The sequence below is a fragment of the Erpetoichthys calabaricus genome, chromosome 3 (assembly GCF_900747795.2).
Source record: "Erpetoichthys calabaricus chromosome 3, fErpCal1.3, whole genome shotgun sequence".
NCBI lineage: Eukaryota > Metazoa > Chordata > Cladistia > Polypteriformes > Polypteridae > Erpetoichthys > Erpetoichthys calabaricus.
In genome coordinates this window covers 286427595-286451208 of record NC_041396.2, presented here as the reverse complement: position 1 = coordinate 286451208, position 23614 = coordinate 286427595, and the positions used below count along the sequence as shown (strand labels likewise).

The 23614-nt window shown below is 38.1% G+C and overlaps 1 protein-coding gene across 6 annotated transcripts; it reads right to left on the bottom strand.

The window, feature by feature from the left end:
• Positions 1-2602: 2602 nt before the first annotated feature.
• On the bottom strand, positions 2603-22239 carry LOC114649069 (UDP-glucuronosyltransferase 2C1-like). 6 transcript variants are annotated; one of them, XM_051924345.1, is made up of 4 exons: positions 22145-22216; positions 17054-17144; positions 15284-15339; positions 2603-4958 (listed from the first exon to the last, which is right to left on the bottom strand). In XM_051924345.1, exon 4 carries the CDS (start codon positions 4949-4951, stop codon positions 3350-3352), a length of 1602 nt encoding a protein of 533 aa, XP_051780305.1. In that variant the 5' UTR covers positions 4952-4958; positions 15284-15339; positions 17054-17144; positions 22145-22216; the 3' UTR covers positions 2603-3349. The 6 variants fall into 6 exon arrangements, with proteins under 6 accessions (XP_051780305.1, XP_051780302.1, XP_051780303.1 ...); XM_051924342.1 differs by lacking the exon at positions 17054-17144 and having other exon boundaries at positions 22145-22239; XM_051924343.1 differs by lacking the exon at positions 17054-17144 and having other exon boundaries at positions 22163-22202.
• Positions 22240-23614: the final 1375 nt, after the last annotated feature.

Genomic DNA, 23614 nt, shown 5'->3' with positions numbered 1-23614 from the left:
TACATGACCCCATGAGAACTAAACACATGATGTAACAGGTCGCTTGTGACCCAAGCTATGCACACAAGGGTTAAGTTCCTGGGTATTCTCCTGAGAATTATTTCTTGCATGCTTAATACCTTCATAATAGTTTAGAAGCCACAGCAGCATCTCTATCTGTCTCCTTTGATATTGGTTAACTTCTACTGTTGTACCATTGAGGGTATTTTTAACCATCTGGATCCTAGTGTGTTATGGCAACTGCACTGTCTGTGACTAGCAGGCTTTTTAGTGGGTGGTGAAAGTTGCCCAATACATCACTGGCACCTCACTAACTGCAATCAGAGATTTACAATGGTGTCTGTGGAAGCCAAACAGAATTATCTCTCCTCAATCATGGATGATTTACTCTCCTACCATCAGGGACAGTGTACAGGAGTCATTGTGCTAGAACCAACAGGCTCAGGAACAGCTAATTTCCAGCAGTTGTTACCCTGCTGAACACAGCACCTTAGTGTTAGACTTGACCCCCACCCACTTTTTCTTTATCCCTTTCAATTACGTAACAAAGTAATTATTATTTTTACTCACTTCTTTAAAAAATATTATTTAAATTGAATGGAAGACTTTTTGAGACTTTTACAATGATGAATGATGACTTATTTGAATCCTTTAAACTGCTTTTATCATCAATGTAAATTCTCATTAAAAGATTTCATTCATTATATACAAACCATATATTTTGGCTACATCTTCTTATTAAGATATAGTGAACTGCTTACTAAAATGGAAATCTGATTTGGTGTCAGAAAAGGCATCCAGTCACAAAAACACTTCCACAATCTCTATAGGAGAAATGTATTAAAAAAAAGAAACACCCCATATAAAAATGTGAATAGCTACGAAGAAGAAGAAGATCTCCTGTTTCATTCCAAATTAGGGAAAATTACATTTACTCTAAAATGAACCCTTCCAAAATATTTCAGTATACAGTGATCCCTCGCTATATCGCGCTTCGCCTTTCGCAGCTTCACTCTATCACGGATTTTATATGTAAGCATATTTAAATATATATCGCAGATTTTTTGCTGCTTCGCGGATTTCTGAGGACAATGGGTCTTTTAATTTCTGGTACATGCTTCCTCAGTTGGTTTGCCCAGTTGATTTCATACAAGGGACGCTATTGGCAGATGGCTGAGAAGCTACCCAACTTACTTTTCTCTTTCTCTCTCTTGCGCTTTCTCTGATCCTGACGTAGGGGGTGTGAGCAGGGGGGCTGTTCACAAATCCTAGACGATACGGACGCTCGTCTAAAAATGCTGAAAGATTATCTTCACGTTGCTACCTTCTGTGCAGCTGCTTCGTGAAGCGACATGCTGCACGGTGCTTCGCTTACTTAAAAGCTCGAAGGGCACGAATTGATTTTTGACTTTGTTTTTCTCTATCTCTCTCTCTCTCCCTGCTCCTGACGAAGGGGGTGTGAGCTGCTGCCTTCATTGTAACTGCTTTGTGCCGCGGTGCTTCGCATACTTAAAAGCCAAACAGCCCTATTGATTTGTTTGCTTTCCTCTCTCTTTCTGACAGTCTGTGCTCCTGACGCGCACTCCTTTGAAGAGGAAGATATGTTTGCCTTCTTTTAATTGTGAGACAGAACTGTCATCTCTGTCTTGTCATGGAGCACAGTTTAAACTTTTGAAAAAGAGACAAATGTTTGTTTGCAGTGTTTGAATAAAGCTCCTGCCTCTCTACAACCTCCTGTGTTTCTGCCCAAATCTGTGACCCAAGCATGACAATATAAAAATAACCATATAAACATATGGTTTCTACTTCGCGGATTTTCTTATTTCGCGGGTGGCTCTGGAACGCAACCCCCGCGATGGAGGAGGGATTACTGTATACAGTATAAGAAACTGGTTAATGGCTCCCCTCAGCTGGCAGTCTTTATATATCAATCATTAAACAGAAAACATCTTACAGTCACTATAAAAATTATTCACCCACTTGGAAGGTTACACATTTTATTGTTAAACAAAGCCACTGGCTTATGCTTTTCAATCACCTTTCATGGAGTTATTTGATGTGTTTGTCTTCATTGTGAAGGTTAAGTTTAAGTCACAATACTGACTTAAGACAAGTTGGACCTTCCAGATGCAGGAGAATGTATATTACAACCCCATTCACTGCAGACAGGTAATCTCCTTTGAACTGATTCTGTGATTTCTAAAAATTAATTGGTTGTACCTGATGATTAAGGGGTGTCATATTAAAGGGGATGAATGCTTATATAATCCATTAGTTTGTGCTTGTGACTAATTTAAATTAATTACAGAGATTTTCTTTCACTTTGACATTAAAGTTGATCAGTGTCAAAAATAAAATCAATCAATCAACCAGCTTGGATTCAATATTATATCAAAATAAAACGTAAAAACTTCCAAGGGCTGAAAACTTTTTCTTGGCATTGTATCTTACGTTACTAACTTTCACAATACTCATCTTAGCTTTTGTTCTCTCCTGTTTATAATGTACCCTGTAGTTAGGATACAGCGTGTTGGATAATGGATGGATGGATTTATAATGTTTGTATTAATTAAGATATTAAATCAATAAAAGAGAACTGAAAAAAATTGAATAATTGTTTTATTTATTATCCTTCACATAGCACATCACAAGACAAAGTAAAGAAATACAGATTTTAAAAGTCGAAAAATAAAAGATCACTGCAAACAAATTTTGACAATTTGGAAAAATATGAATTGAGAGCTTATGGAAGTTGATTGATGCTGTGAATTGATAAAGTACAATCAGGATGAATGCTGTACAGTATGTAGCAAAGAGTGAAGCAGAGAATTAAAAATGTCAGTATTGGAAATTAAAATGCCAAAGTGAAAAAAATTTAATATGTAGGTATGATTTGAAAAAGGGGGAAAATGTTCCATAAAGCAGGTGCTTAAAACATAAATGAGTGTGGCGTTGTAAATGTTCAGGTTGATTTACTTAGCATGAGCCATACAATGATGATAGGTAGTTGTGTAGAGTAAACTTAACAGTTTTGTACGTCAGTAGCCAACTTCTGAAGATTTTGCAATATCACATGCAATACTATTTATTCAAAATAATGTATTTCAGAAGGCAACTTCAGTTATAACCAGTTAAGAGATTTTTATGTATCATTAAAAAAGCTTGTTTGTTATAAAAAGTGCTTATCTTTATATGATTAAATAAAATACTATTTGTTACCAATACTACTATAAAATTGAATGATAAATAAAAAAACAAATTACCAATAAAAGACATAAGACAGGAGTAAATTGGAGATTTCTGGATGTTGTACTAGACTATTCAGTGAAAGTGCATACCATCTACTTATTTATCCTTTGGCTCTACTCTTTTTACATACTTTATAATACATTAATCTGCATGAGATGGTGATAAATATAAAGAAGAAGGTGATCCCAAATAGTAAAACCAATATAATATCCACACAGTGATATTCATACCATGGCATACGGTATGACTCAGTACGCAGATGAGCAGCTCCTTTGTTATTTATCACAGACTCAGTCCAGAATATGGCAGCATCCAGTGGCTTAATAGGCTGGTCATGATGGAGCCTGGACAGTCGCTGCATGTTATTTCGATAAGATGAATTTTCAAGGACATCTTTCAAAGCCTGCAGTACATATTCAGTTTTTATGTTACTGATATCAAGGAACCTAGCTACTCCTCTCTCCGTCAGCCTGACAAAGTTATCAAATTGGTCAAACAGAAGTGGCAGTCCTACCATGGGTACGCCATGGTAAATTGCTTCATATATTCCATTAGTGCCACAATGGGACACAAATACTCTGGTCTTAGGATGTCCTAAGAGATCATTTTGTGGCATCCATTTGACCAGAAGTGTATTGTTACTCAAACTGGAAGGGGGTTCCCCAGAATACCTCCAAATCACTTTCTGAGGCAGCTGGGCAAAAGCAGCAGCTATCTGATTTGCAATATCTTTTGGGAGGTTGTTTACTAGAGTCCCTAGTGACATGATAATGACACCATGCTCTCCTGAGCTTTCCATAAATTGTTCCAAGTCTGATGGCAAAGGCTTAGAAGGTTGGCACTGGAAACCACCTACATAGACAACATTTGGCATAGTGGGTCTTGGAAATTCAAAGACAAAGTCAACCCTTGTGAGCCAGATGTCTGCAGACTGAATGAGAGTATTGATATTGACATCAGGACCAAAGTACCGTAAGCACACTTCAGCGTAATGTGGTCTTACGAAAAACCTCTCAAAGCATAAATTAAATCCATAATTTACAACATTCTTGAATCTTTCAAAAAAAGTCATTTTATCAGTTAATTCAGTCCATGTTAATGGGATGTAAGAAACTGGAGATGGAGCAACACAGAAATGTGCCTCACCACTGATTACCCAGCGGACATTAAAGACCATTGGCAGCTGGAGATATTGGGCAATAAGAACTCCTCCACCCAGACCTGGGTCTGTGAGAGCCATATCAAACTGTGCATCTTTGAGCCTCTTCATAATTTCCTGGTTTTCAAATATGGTGGCAGCCATTAGACAAGACATTTGGTGACCCATTGACAGAAAGGTGTACATTTCAATCTGCAGGGCAACTAAGGAAAACCAAGATCCTATACTTCTGTGGTAAACCATGTTATCAACCATTTGATCAAACCGTTTACCTCTGGTTGTGTTTTGAGAAAAGGGAAGAGTTACTTTGAGTGAAGTGTAGTACGGAGACTCTTCATTCATATACATGTTTGAGTAGGGCATCACTACTGTAAGGTTGTGTCCTCTGTTGTGCAGCTCCTGAATAAGAATTTTCATATTCACCCAATGGCTACCGTAAACTGGAATAACTAGAATCTTTCCAGCCTGACAATAATAGCAAAAAAAGAGAAGTCTTATCCAAATAATGGTTTTCAGAAATTTTGTCCAAGATGACAACTCCATTTTACACCTGAAAAAATAAGGATACAATCAATTCTGAATGAATACTTGAAAAAACAAGCAATAACTATACATCAACTGTAGCAAAACACTAAAAAAGCTTGAATAAATATTAAATTATCCACTCATTTTCTAGGACAACCATACCACCATATCTCTAGCAGATTTATTAATCTGTTGCAGTGGAATTCCTAGATGCTCACAGAGCAAATGATATGGCATATTTCCTTCCAATGGATCCTTTGTCTTCTCAGGAGACACCGAAGTACATGTCCAAAACAATTCCACTGACTCCTCTTGGAGTTGTATTATGTGGTTCTCCTATATTCCGAACACAGAAATTAAATCTAACAATTCTGAATAGAAGCCTCATTTAGGCACTTGTACTTATTCTTTTCATCAGTGAAGTAGAAAATGGCCATGAATTGGGGTGCAGACCATTAGGTATATATAGGTCCACTCCTGTGCTATACCATGGGACAGGAGTGGACTATAAGATTCTCTGTGCAGAGTATTTAATAGACACTGATGTATTACGCTACAATTAACAGTGGCACTATATATCTTATACGGTGAGCAGTTAGTTTATAAAAAGGCAGTAGGGGAACAGTGGTAATGGAATAAACAGCAATAATTTCTCAGACTGTTAATAGGTGTGATAGGATGATGGGTTCTTGTGTTTCCAGTTTCTCGTCTGGAACTCAGAAGTAATTAAAAGGTTGAATGTGGAGGTAGTTTCTAGCCATGCATTGGTTAATTTGTATTTGGGAGCTCCTAAAGAGCATCAAATTGCAATACCACTATTACTACCCAGAGATCATTACCATAATGTGAGGATGGGGAATGCATGCTCACTGATAAATCAAAAGCTTTGACTGAAGACAGGTTAGGATCAGTTCCTTGACCTACTATAATATTGGCAACACTGCTGACACTGAACCAATTTACCAGTCAATCCTGAAATCATTCCTACCATACGTTAATTCAATTCATGTTAATGGGATATAAGAAATTGGAGATGGAGCAACAAAGAAATGCGCCTCAGCACTGATTACCCCGTGAACGTTAAAGACATTAAAGTCTTGGACTCCCTGACACAGGGCAGATATTCACCCTTTAATAGTGCGGGACATGCAAACTTTTTTCTCTTTAAAAGAGCATTGACATTTTAATTCTTCTAAGAATCTCATCCCAAATAGCCAAGAACTGTTCCAATGTGTATTGGAAATCACTCTTTTAAAAGGCCATGATAGCAACTTCATCTGCAAGCAGAATGGGTGCAACCCTCAACTTCCCAAACTGACCCTCTAAACTTCAGCTGTGTCTTGATGTTTTGTCTCTGCACTTGTTCATTATTTGCTTGGACAAGTCAAATACCCACATTATGGAGAGTTAATTTAGCATCACATTTGCACATACAACATTTCCCAGAGCCTTTAATCCTGAAACACCACCCACAAGGAACTATGAAGTACATGGTCAGAAGCTTTTTCCAACTGTCAAAGTGCCTATAGAGAGGAATGCCATTGGTCATGATTCATCAACTATCTTTGCAAAGACAAAGAGCTGTTCTACTGCCATCATTGTTTTAATGGAGACTTCATTTTAGCAACCCGGCTTTGGTTTTACTATGTTATATTGCGTCACACACGTGTGCATGGGAGGCAGCTAAAGGGCAAGAATAAGAGTGATTCCACGCCAGACCAGGGGGTGGCGGAGTGCACGGACTCTTTCTCTCACTTCTCTGCAGACCATTTACGGGAAATCCCGCCTGGCCCGGATGATGTAATTTCCAGTTCCGGCCCCACTAATGACGCCACTTCTGGTTCCAGCCCAACTGATGATGTCACTTCGTCCGCTGTACCTTAAAGCTTCCATCTTTCTGCTATCGAATCAGTTCTGTTTTGAACTCTAACTTATACACATTTATACATCAAAATTATCCATTTTGCAGCCAGGAACAATACATGGGTTGGCTGCCCCAAACCTTTTTGTGGCTCCTTTTTGTTTGTCTTTGACAAGTGAAATGAAGATTTCAAGGTGTGAAGTTTGAACATTTCCAAAGTCCGTAAGGTTTTTATGGACATAGTCTAGACTCTTTCCTTTTCAAAGGAAAGATTATTAGGTTAATCACAAAGTCTAAGTATGGATTGTTTTACAATTATTATGCTCTGCAATGAACTGTACCCCATTCAGAGTTGATTTCCTTCAGCAACAGAAAATCCTGTACTGTGGAAAACTATTCAGAAAATGAATGAATAAAGGAAGATATTATAACTTTTTTATACTAGTTTATAAATTACAACATCAGATAAAAAACAATGGTTTTGAAATAAAAGTTAAGTAGTGCCCTGGACTATCAATGCAAGATCATCTAAGGATATTGGACTTGGAGTATTTGTGCTTGTCTTTTATTATTGGGAACAAAAACAGTGTCAAACACTCCCAAGAACAGATACAAATAAATCATCATTGTGGTCAGTGACACGTGAAGGCCTTTCAACAACATGGCAGGTCACTTATACTATACTGTACTTAAGAACATGGCTATTTGTGCAACTTGCATGAGACTAAATGAAAGGAGTCAATAAGAGGGGCTCTGAGAGAGACCCAGGGACTCCAATATCTCTCTTTGCTGCATCCCTACCTGGGCAGAGTGGTGGCTGTGAGTCTAGGGTTCTGTGCTGGCAATTGGAAGGTTTTTGGTTCAAATCGTGCAAATGACAGAAGTGACTCTTCTCCATTGGGCCCTTCAGCCAGGCGCTTAAACTGAAATTGCTTTTTCCTGGATATGACGTTAATCTGCATCTAGCCCTTCAAGCAAGTCCTCCAACTTACAGAGAAAACATGGAGGTTGGTGGCAGTACTGGCACTCCAGCTACTGCAGAAAGCACCTCACACTGTTTCAGTGTGGTGCTGAGGTGTCATCTGTTTCAATTCGGTGGAAGGAGTGGCAACTCCCAGTGCATACTCTCAACCTTCCCTAGCTCAGAAAGCACATCAGATGATGAAACCTTAAAACTACCCACCAATCTGCTCTTATCAGAAAACAATCTCTGAAACTGTTTAAGAAGACCACAGAAGGTCTGAATGGGGTCTTTTGACCATACCTCGATTAAGGACACCATTTTCCAGAATCAGAAAGCTTTAAAATTGCGGCAAAGTTTCCACATTAAAAGTAAAAGTATTCGCCATTCGCTGTTGCTTGGCCAAATAACTCATAATTGGAGCATCTGTTGGACTTCCTTGTGTATCACTTTCCTTGTTGCCTTGGGTAGGCAATACAGGAGCACCTGTATAGACACACCAGGTGGAGTGACAATCTTGTATTCTGCAATCGTCGTCAGGCTAGGTGTTGCTGAAAAAATGTCTGCGTTCCCATCGATCAGTGATAGCAACTCCACTTTCTGGATGTCAGCTAAATCATCCCAATGGCAACTTCAGTCGGCCGGACCACTACGGATGTGACCAGGGGGCCTCATGCATAACGCCTTGCGTAGAATTCACACTACAACATGGTGTACGGACAAAAGCAGAAATGTGCGTACGCACAAAAAAAATCCAGATGCATAAATCTGCGCGTACGTCAACTTCCACATTCTTCCGCTCCATAAATCCCGGTCAGCATGAAAAGTAACGCATGTGCAAGCACCTGCCCCCACTCCCCGATCAATATAAATCAATCAATATAAATAGCCTTTAAGCTAAACATTCTATGAAAAGACAATGGCAAAAGCACGGGGAAAACAGAAGAATTTCAGCGAATACCAAGTGGAGGCAAGGAAAAACGTACTATTTGTTGGTTTAAACAGTGGTATAAACAACAAAAGGAAACTGATTGAGTTGACAGAGTGTCAGGGAAGCTTGAAAGTTCAAGTTCACAAAGTCGCACAGTGCCCGAAATAAAAAAGAATGTCAGATATCAAAGTCGCCGTGAAAAGACGAGTCGTAGCCCACCGTCCGAGAGTCATATGGAAGCTTAGTAGAGTACAGTGGAACCTCGGTTCACGAATGTCTCGGTACACGTACAAATCGGTTTACGACCAAAAAGTTTGCCAAACTTTTGCCACAGTTCACGACCACACACTCGGTATACGAACAAGCCAGTTTCCCTTTCAGTTTGTGCGTGCCGATGATTTCCGCATGTGTTACATTGTTCTCGGTCAGACGTGCGTGCTTGGACATGAGTGCGTGCTTTCACTGTGAACTCTTTGTGCTCTATTTCATTTCCCTTCCGGTTCGTACGCACCGATTACTGTATTTAAGCATGTGTTCAGCCTCTCCCTGTTCATTGTTCTCAGTCAGACGTGCATGCTTTACTTGTGAACTCTTTGTGCTCTACAGTATTTCGTGTGCTTTTACAGTTAACCATGGCTTCTAAGCACTGTAACCTCCTCTCCACCCAGTTCCTCCTCACTTCATGCCAGAACTCAACTCATGCAAAGTTAGTTTTTTTGGTGGTTTATGGTTAGTTTTTGTATTACGGATTTTTCATATGTTTCATTTTTCGGTTCGTAGCGTGAATTGTTGCAATGTTACTTTTCTTGGTTGTTTATTAAGTTACGGATTTTTCAAATGTTAATTTTTTTTCCCTGCGATCGGGTTGTAAGGCTATTAGCGTGAACTCCTGCAATGTTACTTTCTTGGTTGCTTGTGGTTGGTTTTTAAATAAAGTTTGGATTTGTTCAAATGTTCCTTTTTTTCCCCCTGTGCTTAAAACTCACTAAAAAAAAGTGTTTATACAGTGATCGGGTCGTAAGGCTATAGCGCGAACTCTTGCAATGTTAGTTTTCTCTGTTGTTCAAGGTTTTTTCAGTGTTATTCAATGTTTTTACATTTAGTTTACTATTACGATGTGCATTCTGTGGTGTAATTAACTATATTTGTGCTTAAAAATCTTAAAAAAATATATTTACATACAGTTCGTACAGTCTGGAATGGATTAATTGTATTTACATACAATCCTATGGGGGAAATTGCTTCGGTTCACGACCAAATCGGTTTACGACCAGAGTTTTGGAACGAATTATGGTCATGAACCGAGGGTCCACTGTACAGAGAAAAGAAAAAAAAAATAGGCAAACAGTGGGGAAAAAGCACGAAACTTTAATCTCGAAATTTCCACTTTAATCACTTAGTTTATTTTGTCATTGAAGTAGAACATCAAAAACTTCATCTTAAACTCATTAATTTACTAGTTTCTCAAATACTATCGTAACTAAAGTAGCACATATGTATACTTGATATCATTTTCATGATAGGAATTAAAGCATGTTATTAAACATGGGAGCACGGTGGCGCAGTGATAGTGATGGGCTGGCACCCGTCCAGAGATTGTTCCTGCCACCCGCAAGATGCTTGCTGTGCCATGCGTGACCTAAGATGAAATAATTTATTGCAGCAGTACTGTCTCTTTCAAATGTACTGACCCCAGTTCCTGTCCTTCCTTTTTTTTCTCCAAGTACCCAATTGCCACACAATCAGCTCTGTAATAGATGTCAAGCCATCTGTAAGCTTAGAACGCTGATTCTTCAAAACTTTTAACTGAGAGTCATATGGAAGCTTATTAGAGTACAGAGAAAAGAAAAAAAAAATAGGCAAACAGTGGGAAAAAAAGCACGGAACATTGAAATATTTTCATAGTACATGTTTAATTATTCTATCCATCTATCCATCCACTGTCGCGTCAGCCCCAGCAAGAATACAGCGCGAGGCAGGAACAATCCCTGAACGGGGCACCAGCTCGTCGTTACTGCTGCGACACCGTGTCCTCACATGTTTAATTATTAACAATATAGATTATTTAAATGATGTTAACATTTTATCTGTATAATGTAATAAACATACTGTATTTTGCTGCATTTCATCTTAAAAATAATATCGTCATTATATGTAAATACTCGCTTTATAAATTAGCTCAGGTTGTGCAATATTATAACTGTATCGCAAGTTTACAGTGAGGTGATTGTACATGTAAGTACAAACTGTTCTACAAGGAGCACTTGATGGACTGATTGAGTGCGTTTTATAGTTCTTGGGATGAAACTGTTTCTGAACTGCGAGGTCCATACAGGAAAGGCTCTTAAGTGTTTGTCGTATGAGAGCAGTTCAATGAACAGTGCGCATGGCTGAGGCAGCGTGTGCTTGATGCTGTATACCGATTGTTCTCTTTCCGATCAGCTGCTGTAGATCTGTGATTACACACTCAGATACAGTGGGATAAATACTCAGAGTGGTGCATTAAGAGTTAATTAGTTAATGCATATGAAGGCATTGTCCCATGACAATGTAGCTTGAAATTTTCTAATTATTATTATCATTAGTAGCTTTTGACCAACCAATTGACAAATTGACAGGCTTTTGGCACAGATGTGAGACATACACAATTGTTTCTCATGTAACCATGAAGTTAATCCCTTTGTGAATTTTAGGAATGTATTTGAAGGTAGCATAAAAGCCTGGTACTTTTAAGAGGTACATAATGTAACATTACATTCCATGACCTTTTGCCTCACTTAACCTACACAAATTTGGGCACGTGGGATGAACACTTCTAAAGATAAAGGGAGACTGTCTTTTGTATTTCCTAATGGCAAATGATAATAATTTTCCTGCCTGTGAATTATATGCTGCTTAGTCGTGTAGAGTTCTATGGTGACCCTATTTTCCCTTTTATATTCTTTATTGTGTAGACCTTATAAAATGTCTTAAATACCTTACACTTACAATATGAATTTAGATACGTCGGAGTCTACAATAGTAATCTAATACAAATTAGTTATGAGTTGGCCTACTTTTGCACCTGTAAATTAACACATACACAAATGCACACACACACACACACACACACACACACACACACACACACACACGCACGCACACGCACACCCACACCCACACTCCATTCCTACCCACACAAGCACTAATTTTGAGTGATGTCTACACTGCCAGTCATTCATTAGTACTTTCCATAGGACTCATTAAAATTCCATACATACAGGTATATGTGGGTGATGCCTGCACAGTCTATTGCCATACAGTACTCCCATTACACACATACACATACAAAGACTAGAGTGATGCCCAATTGCTTTCACCCCACAATCATCCTCATAGGATCCCCTACCTTTAAGTACATAGAAGAGTGATGCCAAATGCCTATCACTCTTAGTACTTGTACTACATATAACATACACACACATACGCTTGTCAAAACAGTGTACAAAACATAGCATAATCGGCAGTATTTTGGGGTAACTAAGTCAATGCCATTCCAATCAGTTTATCTTTATAGAGTATATTTTTTATATTATTTAATTTACACAACATATCATCTTTCTTTTTATACATCTTTGACTAGACACCAGTTCATCACAGGTCATGCCCACACACTCACTGTTCACACTAACAGTCACTTATTTATGCAAGGCCAATTTACAATAGACAATTAACTACAAGTGTATTTTTTTTTAAATGCAAGAAGAAATTAAACATACTTAACAAGTCTTATGCAGTTCTTGATAGATAGATAGATAGATAGATAGATAGATAGATAGATAGATAGATAGATAGATAGATAGATAGATAGATAGATAGATAGATAGATAGATAGATAGATAGATAGATAGATAGATAGATAGATAGATATGTTTATTAATCCCCAAGGGGAAATTCACATACTCCAGGCAGCAGCATACTGATAAAAACAATCTTAATTAAAGACTGATAAAAATGCAGTGCAACTTAAAAAATGCAAGCTGGACAGTGTGAGGCAGGTGTAACAGTCTATAATCTTGTATAATGTTAAGTTTACCCACACCCATGTGGAATTGAAGAGTCACATAGTGTGGGGGAGGAACAATCTCCTCAGTCTGTCAGTGGAGCAGGACAGTGACAGCAGTCTGTCGCTGAAGCTGCTCCCCTGTCTGGAGATGATACTGTTCAGTGGATGAAGTGGATTGTCCATGATTAACAGGAGCCTGCTGAGTGCCCGTCGCTCTGCCACGGATGTCAAACTGTCCAGCTCCGTGCCTACAATAGAGCCTGCCTTCCACACCAGTTTGTCCAGGCGTGAGGCGTCCCTCTTCTTTATGCTACCTCCCCAGCACACCACCGAGTAGAAGAGGGCGCTCACCACAACCGTCTGATAGAACATCTGCAGCATCTTATTGCAGATGTTGAAGGATGCCAGCCTTCGAAGCAAGTATAGTCTGCTCTGTCCTCTCTTGCACAGAGCATCAGTATTGTCCAGTCCAGTCCAATTTATCATCCAGCTGCACTCCCAGGTATTTATAGGTCTGCACCATCTGCACACAGTCACCTCTGATAATCACGGGGTCCATGAGGGGCCTGGGCCTCCTAAAATCCACCACCAGCTCTTTGGTTTTGCTGGTGTTCAGTTGTAGGTGGTTTGAGTTGCACCATTTAACAAAGTCCTTGATTAGGTTCCTATACTCTTCCTCGTGCCCACTCCTGATGCAGCCCACGATAGCAGTGTCATCAGTGAACTTTTGCATGTGGCAGGACTCCGAGTTGTATTGGAAGTCCGATGTATATAGGTTGAGCAGGACCGGAGAAAGCACAGTCCCCTGCGGCGCTCCTGTGTTGCTGACCACAATATCAGACCTGCAGTTCTCGAGACGCACATACTGAGGTCTATCTGTAAGATAGTCCACAATCCATGCCACCAGGTATGAATCTACTCCCATCTCTGTCAGCTTGTCACTAAGGAGCAGAGGTTGGATGGTGTTGAAGGCACTAGAGAAGTCCAGAAGGTCGAGGGCGTGGCGGACTTGTGGCCTCAGTTGGTGAAGCAGCAGCCGCTCCATGGTCTTCATCACATGTGATGTCAGGGCAACAGGCCTGAAGTCATTCAGCTCACCAGGATGTGATACCTTTGGGACTGGGGTGATGCAAGATATTTTCCAAAGCCTCGGGACTCTCCCCTGTTCCAGGCTCAGGTTGAAGATGCACTGTAGAGGACTGCCCAGCTCCAACGCAAAGGCCTTCAGCAGTCGTGGCGATACTCCATCTGGACCCACTGCTTTGCTGGCACGAAGTCACCTCAGCTCTCTGCTTACCTGGGCTGCTGTAATTGTGGGTTGGGGGAAACTCTCTCCTATGCTGGTGTCAGCAGAAGGATGGGTGGAAGATGCAGTACTCTGAGGTGATAGTGAGGGTGGGTTAGGGTGGTCAAACCTGCTAAAAAAGTTGTTCATCAGGTTTGCTTTCTCCCCATCTCTCTCGATGGAGGCACCGTGCTTCAAGCTGCAGCCAGTGATGATCTTCATCCCATCCCATACTTCCTTCATGCTGTCATTCTGCAATTTTTGCTCCAGTTTTCTCCTGTACTGCTCCTTCGCTGCCCTGAGCTGGACTCAGAGTTCCTGCTGCACGCGCTTGAGCTCATGCTGATTACCGCATTTAATAGCTTTATTCTTCTGGTTCAAAAAGCCCTTGATGTCACTTGTAATCCATGGCTTTTTGTTAGCATAACAGCATACTGTTCTTACTGGAACTACAATGTCCATACAGAAGTTGATGTAGTCAGTAGTGCAGTCAACAACCTCCTCAATGTTCTCACTATGTGACCCCTGCAGGATATCCTAGTCCGTAGTTCCAAAGCAGTCTCTCAGAGCCTGCTCTGCCTCAGGGGACCACTTCCTGAATGAGCGTGTGGTTGTAGGTAGCTCCCTCACTCTTGGTTTGTAGCAAGGCTGAAGCAGAACCAGGTTATGATTTGCTTTCCCAAGTGCAGGCAGCGGGGTGGCACTGTATACGTCCTTAACGTTTGCATACAGTAGGTCAATAATCCTATTTCCCCGGGTGTTACAATCCACATACTGAGAGAAGGCAGGTAATGTTTTGTCCAGCGTCACAGGGTTAAAATCTCCAGAGATTAGCATAAGTGCCTCGGGTTGCTGTGTTTGTAGTTTGTAGTTTAGCAACAGCGGAGTGGATGACGATCTCCACGTCCCGCGAGGAGGGATGTAAACAATAACAACAACAGAAGCAACTATAATAGAATAGAAGCAACTATCCAAGCAGCACTGGCCGTAAAGTAGGAAAACTACTTATATATATATAAACACAGAGAAAAAAAAGGACATAACATGAACCTAGATGACTAAAATATAATTTGCACTAATTGCAAAAACACTTAAGTGTAAAAATTCCTCTTTTTAATCAAGACATCTAAATAACTTCTGGGAAGAAACAAGGTTGGTAGTTTGCTACGTTATGTACAGGAAGAGCACAGTTTAAAGATAACTGGGTAGAACACCACATTCATGTTTTAAAAAGATATTTATTAAATAAAACTGCAAAAAAGTCTACCTGTGTGGCAGAGGCTGCTCTTCTTTCTCTCATCCAAGATTTCTCTTGTGCATTTGCTGTGAAAAAGAAAGTTTATTAGGCAAAACAGAGATCTTTCTGAGCCTCTGAATAGCTATATATCACATTACCCATATTTTCAACCTTTTTCAATACAACAAAGCTTTTCGCTCGATTGAACTTAAGCAGTTACTTATTAAAGTAGAATAGGGACGTTTTGTACTCTTATTTTACTATAATAAGCCCCTGGGTATGAATGGTAGAACAGGTCCTTTTCAGAGAGTGTTAAAACAGTGTAAGAGATTAAATCACTCCAGGGTTTAATAAAATGAAAGTTGACAAATGAAATCAGCACGTGGAGGAGGGTAATAAAGACGAGTGGAGTCGGTCACCGCTTAACAACTAATTAATGAGCTGATGGTCACAGGCTTCTTGCAATCATGAAATGGATCGGCGCACTGGTAAACACATATTGTAGATTGGGAGCAAACAATACAGTGTATCCTTACGGAATCATCATCTTTTGATAGCGATAGGAACGGAGAAATGCTGAATTATTTAATATTAATGTGACACTTACACACATACAGCTCAGGACATTTTTCCTTAGAATTAGGGCTGTTTAAAAGCCCTTTATTACTGTGGGGTTTGTTGTGAAGCTGCAGTGGATCAAAAACATAGAGAGAGGACAGATAAAGTCAGAATCACAGGAGCAATCCAAAAACAAGCCAATGTTCTGCCCTTTCTGGCAACCTCATCTTGTTTTGTTGTTGTAGGTGGCAAAAACAAGGGATGGAAAAAGTAGCAGACAGATGTGATCAGATTCTGCTGCTTTCACAGATAGAAACTGAGAAATGATTAGGGTCGGAATTAAAAATTGAAAATTAAGGAAGAAATTGTTGAAAGTGTATGTTTGTAAATTGGCATTTTCAAAAACGTCTTTTGAAAAGTATGACTTGAATATGTTCTCTCCAGGAATGACAATGGTGTCAGAGGAAAGGTGTCAAATTTGCTTATCACATTTTTCTGCTTAGGATTCAAGTCTAGGATTCTACATCTCACTGACCACTGTATACAACCACATGAAATTCAGTCCTCCAAAATAACTAGTGTTAAAATTAAAGTACATAAAAATCAAGAAAGCAGTTGTGTAAATGTCAGAAGGCATTGTGTGAATAGCACAAAGAGGTACCAAATAAAACAAAAATTATAAGGTCTTACTAGTGCATTAAGAATAACTTCTCTTGACTTATACTTCACACCTCATGAGCTATAAACTAACACTCTATTTGTTTTCTTGATTGCTTCTGTACACTGTCAGAATGTAGATACTGATGAGTCCACTATGACTCCTAAGTCCTTCCCATAAGAGGTACTTTCAAATTTCAAATATGGCTTTTTTACTTTCTACATGTAATACTTTACATTACATTTACTTATACTAAATTCAATCTGCCATTAAGTCTGATTGCTGTCCAAGTCTGTCTGTCACAATTTAGTTGATTCTACATTATGTACCCTTCCACATAGTACTGTATTATCTGCAAAGCTTATTGATTATATTAAAAAGTGCAGCAGCCCCAGTACTGATTCCTGAGGAACAACACTTTTAACATTACCTAATTCTGAAAAATTTCCCCTTTACTTTACTCTGGCTTTCTGCATTTGAATCAATTTTATACCCACCTACAGACCACACCCATAATTGTCACTTCCTTTATTTTGATCACTAATGTAAATCAAGAAAAATAATACCAGGTGCATCTATCTTACTGTATACTTTTGTTGCTTCCTCATAGAATTCCAGCATATTAGTGAAGCAGGACCTTACTTGTCTTCTCCCATGTTCGCGAATACTTCTGTTCTTTCCAGGAAAAAATAAAACAATGGGAAGGAAGAATAGATACCGTATTCATTCTAAGCAACATGGCACAGAATAGTATCTTGTGCTACATTTGCATTTACTATTTTATGAGGCATTTCCAGTGGTCTATGACAGAGGAAGAGTGAGACAATGGTAAACATCAGAGGTAGCAACAGACAATTCTTCAAGGTTAAATAAATAAACCTATTGTTGGGCTTAATCGCCATTTGGTATGTCTCGCTCTTTCCATCTCGATATTCACTACAGTATTTTAACATGAAAGTACTTTTAGATATTAGGTGGGTAAACACTCACAACATAATTAACACTAGAATCCCTGAAGCCTACGAAAAAACTCGTAAACCTGGCCCACCTTAAATTTCTTTGCACCTCTACGTCAGCATCTTTTGTTTTGTAAATGCGTTGATCAGTACTAGCAGCAAGTAGCCTGCTATCTCATCCCCCCCTTGATGGAGCTCAATTCAAGCCAAAGCGCCTTATCTGTGTGTGAGGTGCCAGGAGTTGTATAGGATAAATAATACAATACAGTCGACCCCCGAAATTTGAGGGGTTACGTTCCTAGAGTGCCCACGAATTGTGAAAAACCGTGAATTTTGGATGTGGTTAAAAAAATGCTTGTTGTTATAGTTTAAACCCTAAATATGCCACAAAAACACTTTAATTTAATTTCAAACTCAGCTTAATTCATTACCCTAAAAAAAGAATGTAAAGGTAAACCTGTATACTGTACAGTACTGTACTGCTATGTCTCCCTCAGTGCTAGAATGTAAAATACAGATGTTACCCCTATATGTACTGGAATTCATGCAAGCGCATTTTCTTTGGTATGTGCTATCATTTTCTTTGGTATAAGTAGGGTGAATATGTAATATTTTCATTTAATAAAAATACAGTAAAATGTATGGGTACTCACCAATAATGAATGATATTGATTGAAGATGATGATGTTGAATTAGCTGTGCAGTATGATGAAGGTATGTAATGAAGATAATGACTGCACGGCAAAGCAGAGGATTTACAGCTCCTCGGTGGCTACTGCAGCATACCTTTTTAGTTCCAGGAGCAAATCCAGTAGTTCAACTTTCTCCTGGACTGTCTTAAACTTTTTCTGGCGGTTAGGTTCATTGCCAGAAGCCTTAGAAGGTGCAGAGCGTTTGGGTGGCATAACAGGGCTTTAAGCAGATCATAATGAAAAACACGAGAACACTCAGAGAAACACTCGAGATAGCTACACGCAGTAAACTGTTATAATGGTGGAATGCTGGGCTGCATCTGTCAGAGATTCGTCACAGAACAGCAGCCAATCAGCAGCAAGGAGAAATGAATAATGCTCTCGGATTGGCTACTTTCACCATCACAAGCCGCATTTTCCTCTTTGTGTTACCTCTGCTTTGTGTTACCTCTACAGTACAGTATTTCCACGAAAAAAGACATAAAAAATTGCGGAGGATATTTGTGGCTTCCATTAACAATTATTAGTTAGGTTCTAAAGAAAAATCCGCAAACGACTGAGGCCGCGAACTCTGAACCGCAACTTCACGGGGGTCTACTGTATATTGTTATCTGGAATACATGCATTTCATGTGTGTTCCATGTCTACAAAGATCTGAGTAAGTGTAGGATGAAAGGAAATGAGAGAAATGCAAGAAATGCTGAACACATACCTAAAGCAGAAACCTTTTCCATGTTACACTAATAATGACGTGAAGTGTATAATGTGTGAAGGCTTTAGTCCAAATATCAAAAAAATGTACACTTTTATTCAGGAATATAACCAAAGAAAAAAAAAGCATTTGATTTACATGTTGCTGTCAATGAGTTAAAAACATAAGCTCAAATGTTAATTGACAGGAAATTGATATGTATTCTTGAATGATGTGGAGATAAGAACTGCTGCATTGTAACTCAAAGGTACTGTAAAGTGTAGTCAAGAATAATTTGAAGTGTGTCGGGAACAGTAAAGGGGAATTAAATATACAGACACTTGGATTTTGTTGAAGTTTACTCATAAACCTCTCAAATGTAACAGACACTACTAAGGAGGTATTTAGTGACTTGCAAAATGTAGAAAGAGAAGTACTTCTTAGATTAAAGAGATTGAAATCTGACATACTGTATCAGCAGGACTAGAACATTTATCCTCGAGTGCTTAAGGAAGTTAGTGATTACATATAAAAACACTGGCACGTAATTTTTGAAAAACTGCACACTGGGGAAGCTTCTATATTCAGGAGGCTAACAAATACTATCTCATTGTGATCTAAATAACATAGGCCAGCAAGCGTAACATGCATCAGAGGTTAAGTGGAAGAAATTATAAAATGGAAAAGATCAAGCAGTACAGGACAAGAAAATATCATTGTAATCTTCTGCATGGGACTGCTATTTATTCTCTTTTCTAAAAGACTTTATTTGCCCTCCTGAATTTTCCCAAAACTTGTGGAATGCAATCACCCTGAGCCTCTGATTCACATTACACTCAATCAAACATCCTCCAGTTCTGCTTGTCTTCAACACAGTCACCTGACTGCTACAATACATAAAAAATTAACAAACGAGAGGAGACCATTCAGTCCATCTAAGCTGTCTCAATATCTCATCCAGATACTTTTTGGAAGGATGTCAAGATTTCTGCTCCAATTACATATCTGGGTAGTTTATTCTGGATTCCAAGAAATCTTTCCATAATGAAGTACATCCTGGCTTCAGTCCTAAATGCACATCCCCTTAATTTCTATTTGTGTCATTGAGTATGTGATTCATCATTAACATGAAAAAATTATGCTGGATCTACTTTATCAATGAATCTACTTTATCAATGCTTTTGAGGACTTTGAAGACCTGTATAGGTTCCCATGGAGTATCCTATGCTGGTGACTAAACAGTTTTAATTGTTTGTTGAGGTACAACATGTCCTTGATTCAAGTGCTGCTATATCTTTTTTGTAGCATGGTGACCAGAACTGCACACACTATCTCAGATGCAGTCTTACTAGCTTGTTATACTGTATAGTCTGAGCATAACAAACGTTTTTACAATATAACCTAACATTTTTTCTGTCTTTTTAATCACTTCTGCACATTATTTTGATGAAAATGTGGCGTCAATATAGACTCCTCAGTCATTTTCAGCTGATGTATTTTTAGGACAGTGTTCACCATCTTGTATTTATATTAAATGCTCATTTTTCCCACGTGTAGCACTTTTCATTTTTCTAGATGAAACTGCCCATTTCCAAATCTTGTCCAAATAATTCTGAATTGATGTGCCTGCCATTGCTCCAATTTTATTATCATTTGCAAATATCAAGTTTCCTAACTATAAAAAACTATAAAAAATAACTATAAACTATAAACTATAGAAAAGGCAGCATTCTAAGGACAGACCCTTCAGGGACTCCACTGATAACGTCACTCCACATGTATTCTCCTCTTATTTGTACTCTTTGTCTTCTGCTGGTTAATCAACTTGAGATCCACTTTTGTAGGTTACCTTTAATGCGTACACATACTTTTTATTTCAGGATTAACCTTTGGTGCTGCACTGAGTCAAAGGCATTTTGAACATTTAAATAAATTTTGTTGCATTCTTTACTTTTGTCAACTACTGCAGTTATCTGTTCAAAAAAATCTAAAAGACTGGTTTGGCAAGATCTTTATCTAATAAATCCATGCTGGCTATTATTTAATATGTTATTTTCACATAGGTACTTTACTAATTTACTTCTTATTATACTTTGAATCAGGACACAGAAGCAACACTTACTGGTTTGTAATTATCAGGATCCGTTTTGCCTCCCTTCTTGAAGATTGGAGTCACATTTGCAACCCTCATGTGATGATGTTGCAATTTAATATCTAAAAAGCTGCTACTACAGGTCGACAGTCAGACTATATTCAATTTTACGGATACTCTGATCAGGGCTGAAATTGATCACCAATGTTATGTTAATGAATTGATTGATTACAATTTTGAGATTATATATACCTATATTTAAATACACTTACAAATATTAAACTAAGCTCCTACATAACCAGACATGGAGAACTGTTAAAGAAAATTAACTTTGGTATTTTTATAATTAAACTATAGACCACAGGTGTTACCTGTTCATTTATACTGACAAAATTTAATTCTGTGGGCTTATTGTTCAGTGACTATAAAAATACTAAAATAAATAAAATTACCTTAAAATACCTTTTAACTAATAAAATATGTACGTAATATATCTGAATGTGATACATATCACATAAAAGAAAATAATTGCTTCTCTTTATTACAAGCTGTCATATTGTTTATTTTTTTCTGTATTTAACTTTTCTGAAATAAAGCTTAAATGAAAAACAAAAGTGGTTTTCAATGTATGTCTAAAAAACATACATTTTCATGTCTGATTTAATTAATTGATATTGACAGTTAAACACTGCTTATTTTTTTTTTTTTGCACTGAAGCATTTTTTTGCCGTCAAAATATACAATTACTATATAAATAGTTTTTTTTTTTTTCTTTTTTTCACAGTGTATCACCTAGACGTTCCTTATTCTTGAGGTGTAATTATTAACATGGATTGCTATTTGAAGTATGCAGTACTTGTTTCTTCCCCAAGCGTACACTGCATGCAACTCACAAATAAATAATAAACACAGTGCAAATCCTTAGAAAACCCATAAATCTCATAAGATGTATATCAAGAAGATACAAGGCTAACATGCTTAACAAGTTTACAAGTAAAACTGACACATTTTACTTTTAAGCAAACAAACCTATATTTACTAAGTAGCAATTTCAAATTCTTCTTGATCTTTTCTTTTACTAATTAAAAGGATGATCTGCTCTACTTAACACAAGCTCGCTCACCGTCCAAATTCAGAGAAGCAGCGTCCGTTTTAATTAATGGACAAAATAAAAAAAGCCTGAATTCATTAAAGTATTTTTACTTGCTGTTTGTCTAATTATTCAGGACGATTCCTCCAGTTACCTTTTCTCAGTTTATTGCCTCACGTTCTTTAATTTAAATGCTAATATTCCAGTCTTCTCTCTCTCTCACTCTGGCAAAATCTGCCAGCAGCTCCTCGATAGCATGAACTATGCCGAGAAAAAAAAACACACACACACACACACACGTGGGCAACCTCAATTACCATAGTACCTAACGTATAAGAGCACTAAACCAAATTATGGTAAATCTTAGAAGAGAAGATGCTGATTTTTTTTTCAATAAAATTCCACTGCAGCACAAGTGCATTTGTCAATCTTTTCTTGAGCGTGTGCCACGAAAATATTAAGTCTCAAGACTCAATAAGGTAAGTTTCAAATTGTAAAATTGTGTCAAGTAAATATTATTGTATTTGAAATTGTGTCATTAATTTGCTAGAACTGAGTCTGCTGAGGAAACCTTATCTATCTTCTACTCATGAGCAGAGCTTAACTTTTAGACTTGGGGGAACTCAAATGAACCATAAAAATAACTACATTTTTAGAGTGACATTACATCCCGTTTCAAATGTTGTAAATTGTAAGCAATACTGTATAAAGTTACAACATAAAGAAAATCTCACGTTAACACATTTAAAACTTCAAATTTATAAAAATATTACAAATGTCATTCATGATACTTCAGTGACAGAAGATACTGCTTTTGAGGTTTGTTTACTTATTGCAATTATAGCAAAATAATCATTTTCTTATTTTTCAATAAGTTAGAAAATGTGTGTAAAATGTAAAAGAGTTGGGGCATCACTCTGATAATCCCATATAATTTGATGCAAAAATAAAAAAGTAGTCTTTACAGACAGGTTCAGAACAGAACTAACTCCAAGATGGTAGAACTGTTGGTCATATGACTTCTAGGCAGGAAAGGGTGGGTCAAGGAGGGCTGACAATGGAAGTGACATCAGAGGTAGAACGACTGTCGGTCTTAAATTCTATAGTGCAGGGGTAGGCAATGTCGGTCCTGGTGAGCCGCAGTGGCTACAGGTTTTCATTCCAACCCAATTGCTTAATTAGAAACCAATCATTGCCAATCGCAGACCTTATTTACTTTTATGGCTTGTTAGTCTGTGCAATGTAAGGCTTTTATATCGTACATTTTTTTCCTTTCCAAGGATATCATCCAAATGATATGAAGCCTAAAACAGATCATTTTCAGTCTGTCACATTTTTCTATTAAGTGTTTTATTAAATCAAACCGTGCATGATGAACACACACAGATGTAATTGGAAAAAAGCTAGCTGGAGAACTGCTGGCTGCTTTGTCTTTTACATCTTATTGCTAATAAGGAGCAATTAAAACACCGAATGCAGCAGTTTAAGATTGAAATAAGCAATTAAGGTTGGAGAACCTTAACAAGCGAGACCACTAAAATGAAGCATTAAAATGTCACTTAAGCAATATGTGCTTCATCAGCAATAATTGAGTTCTCGTTAAGGAACTGGGTTGGAACAAAAA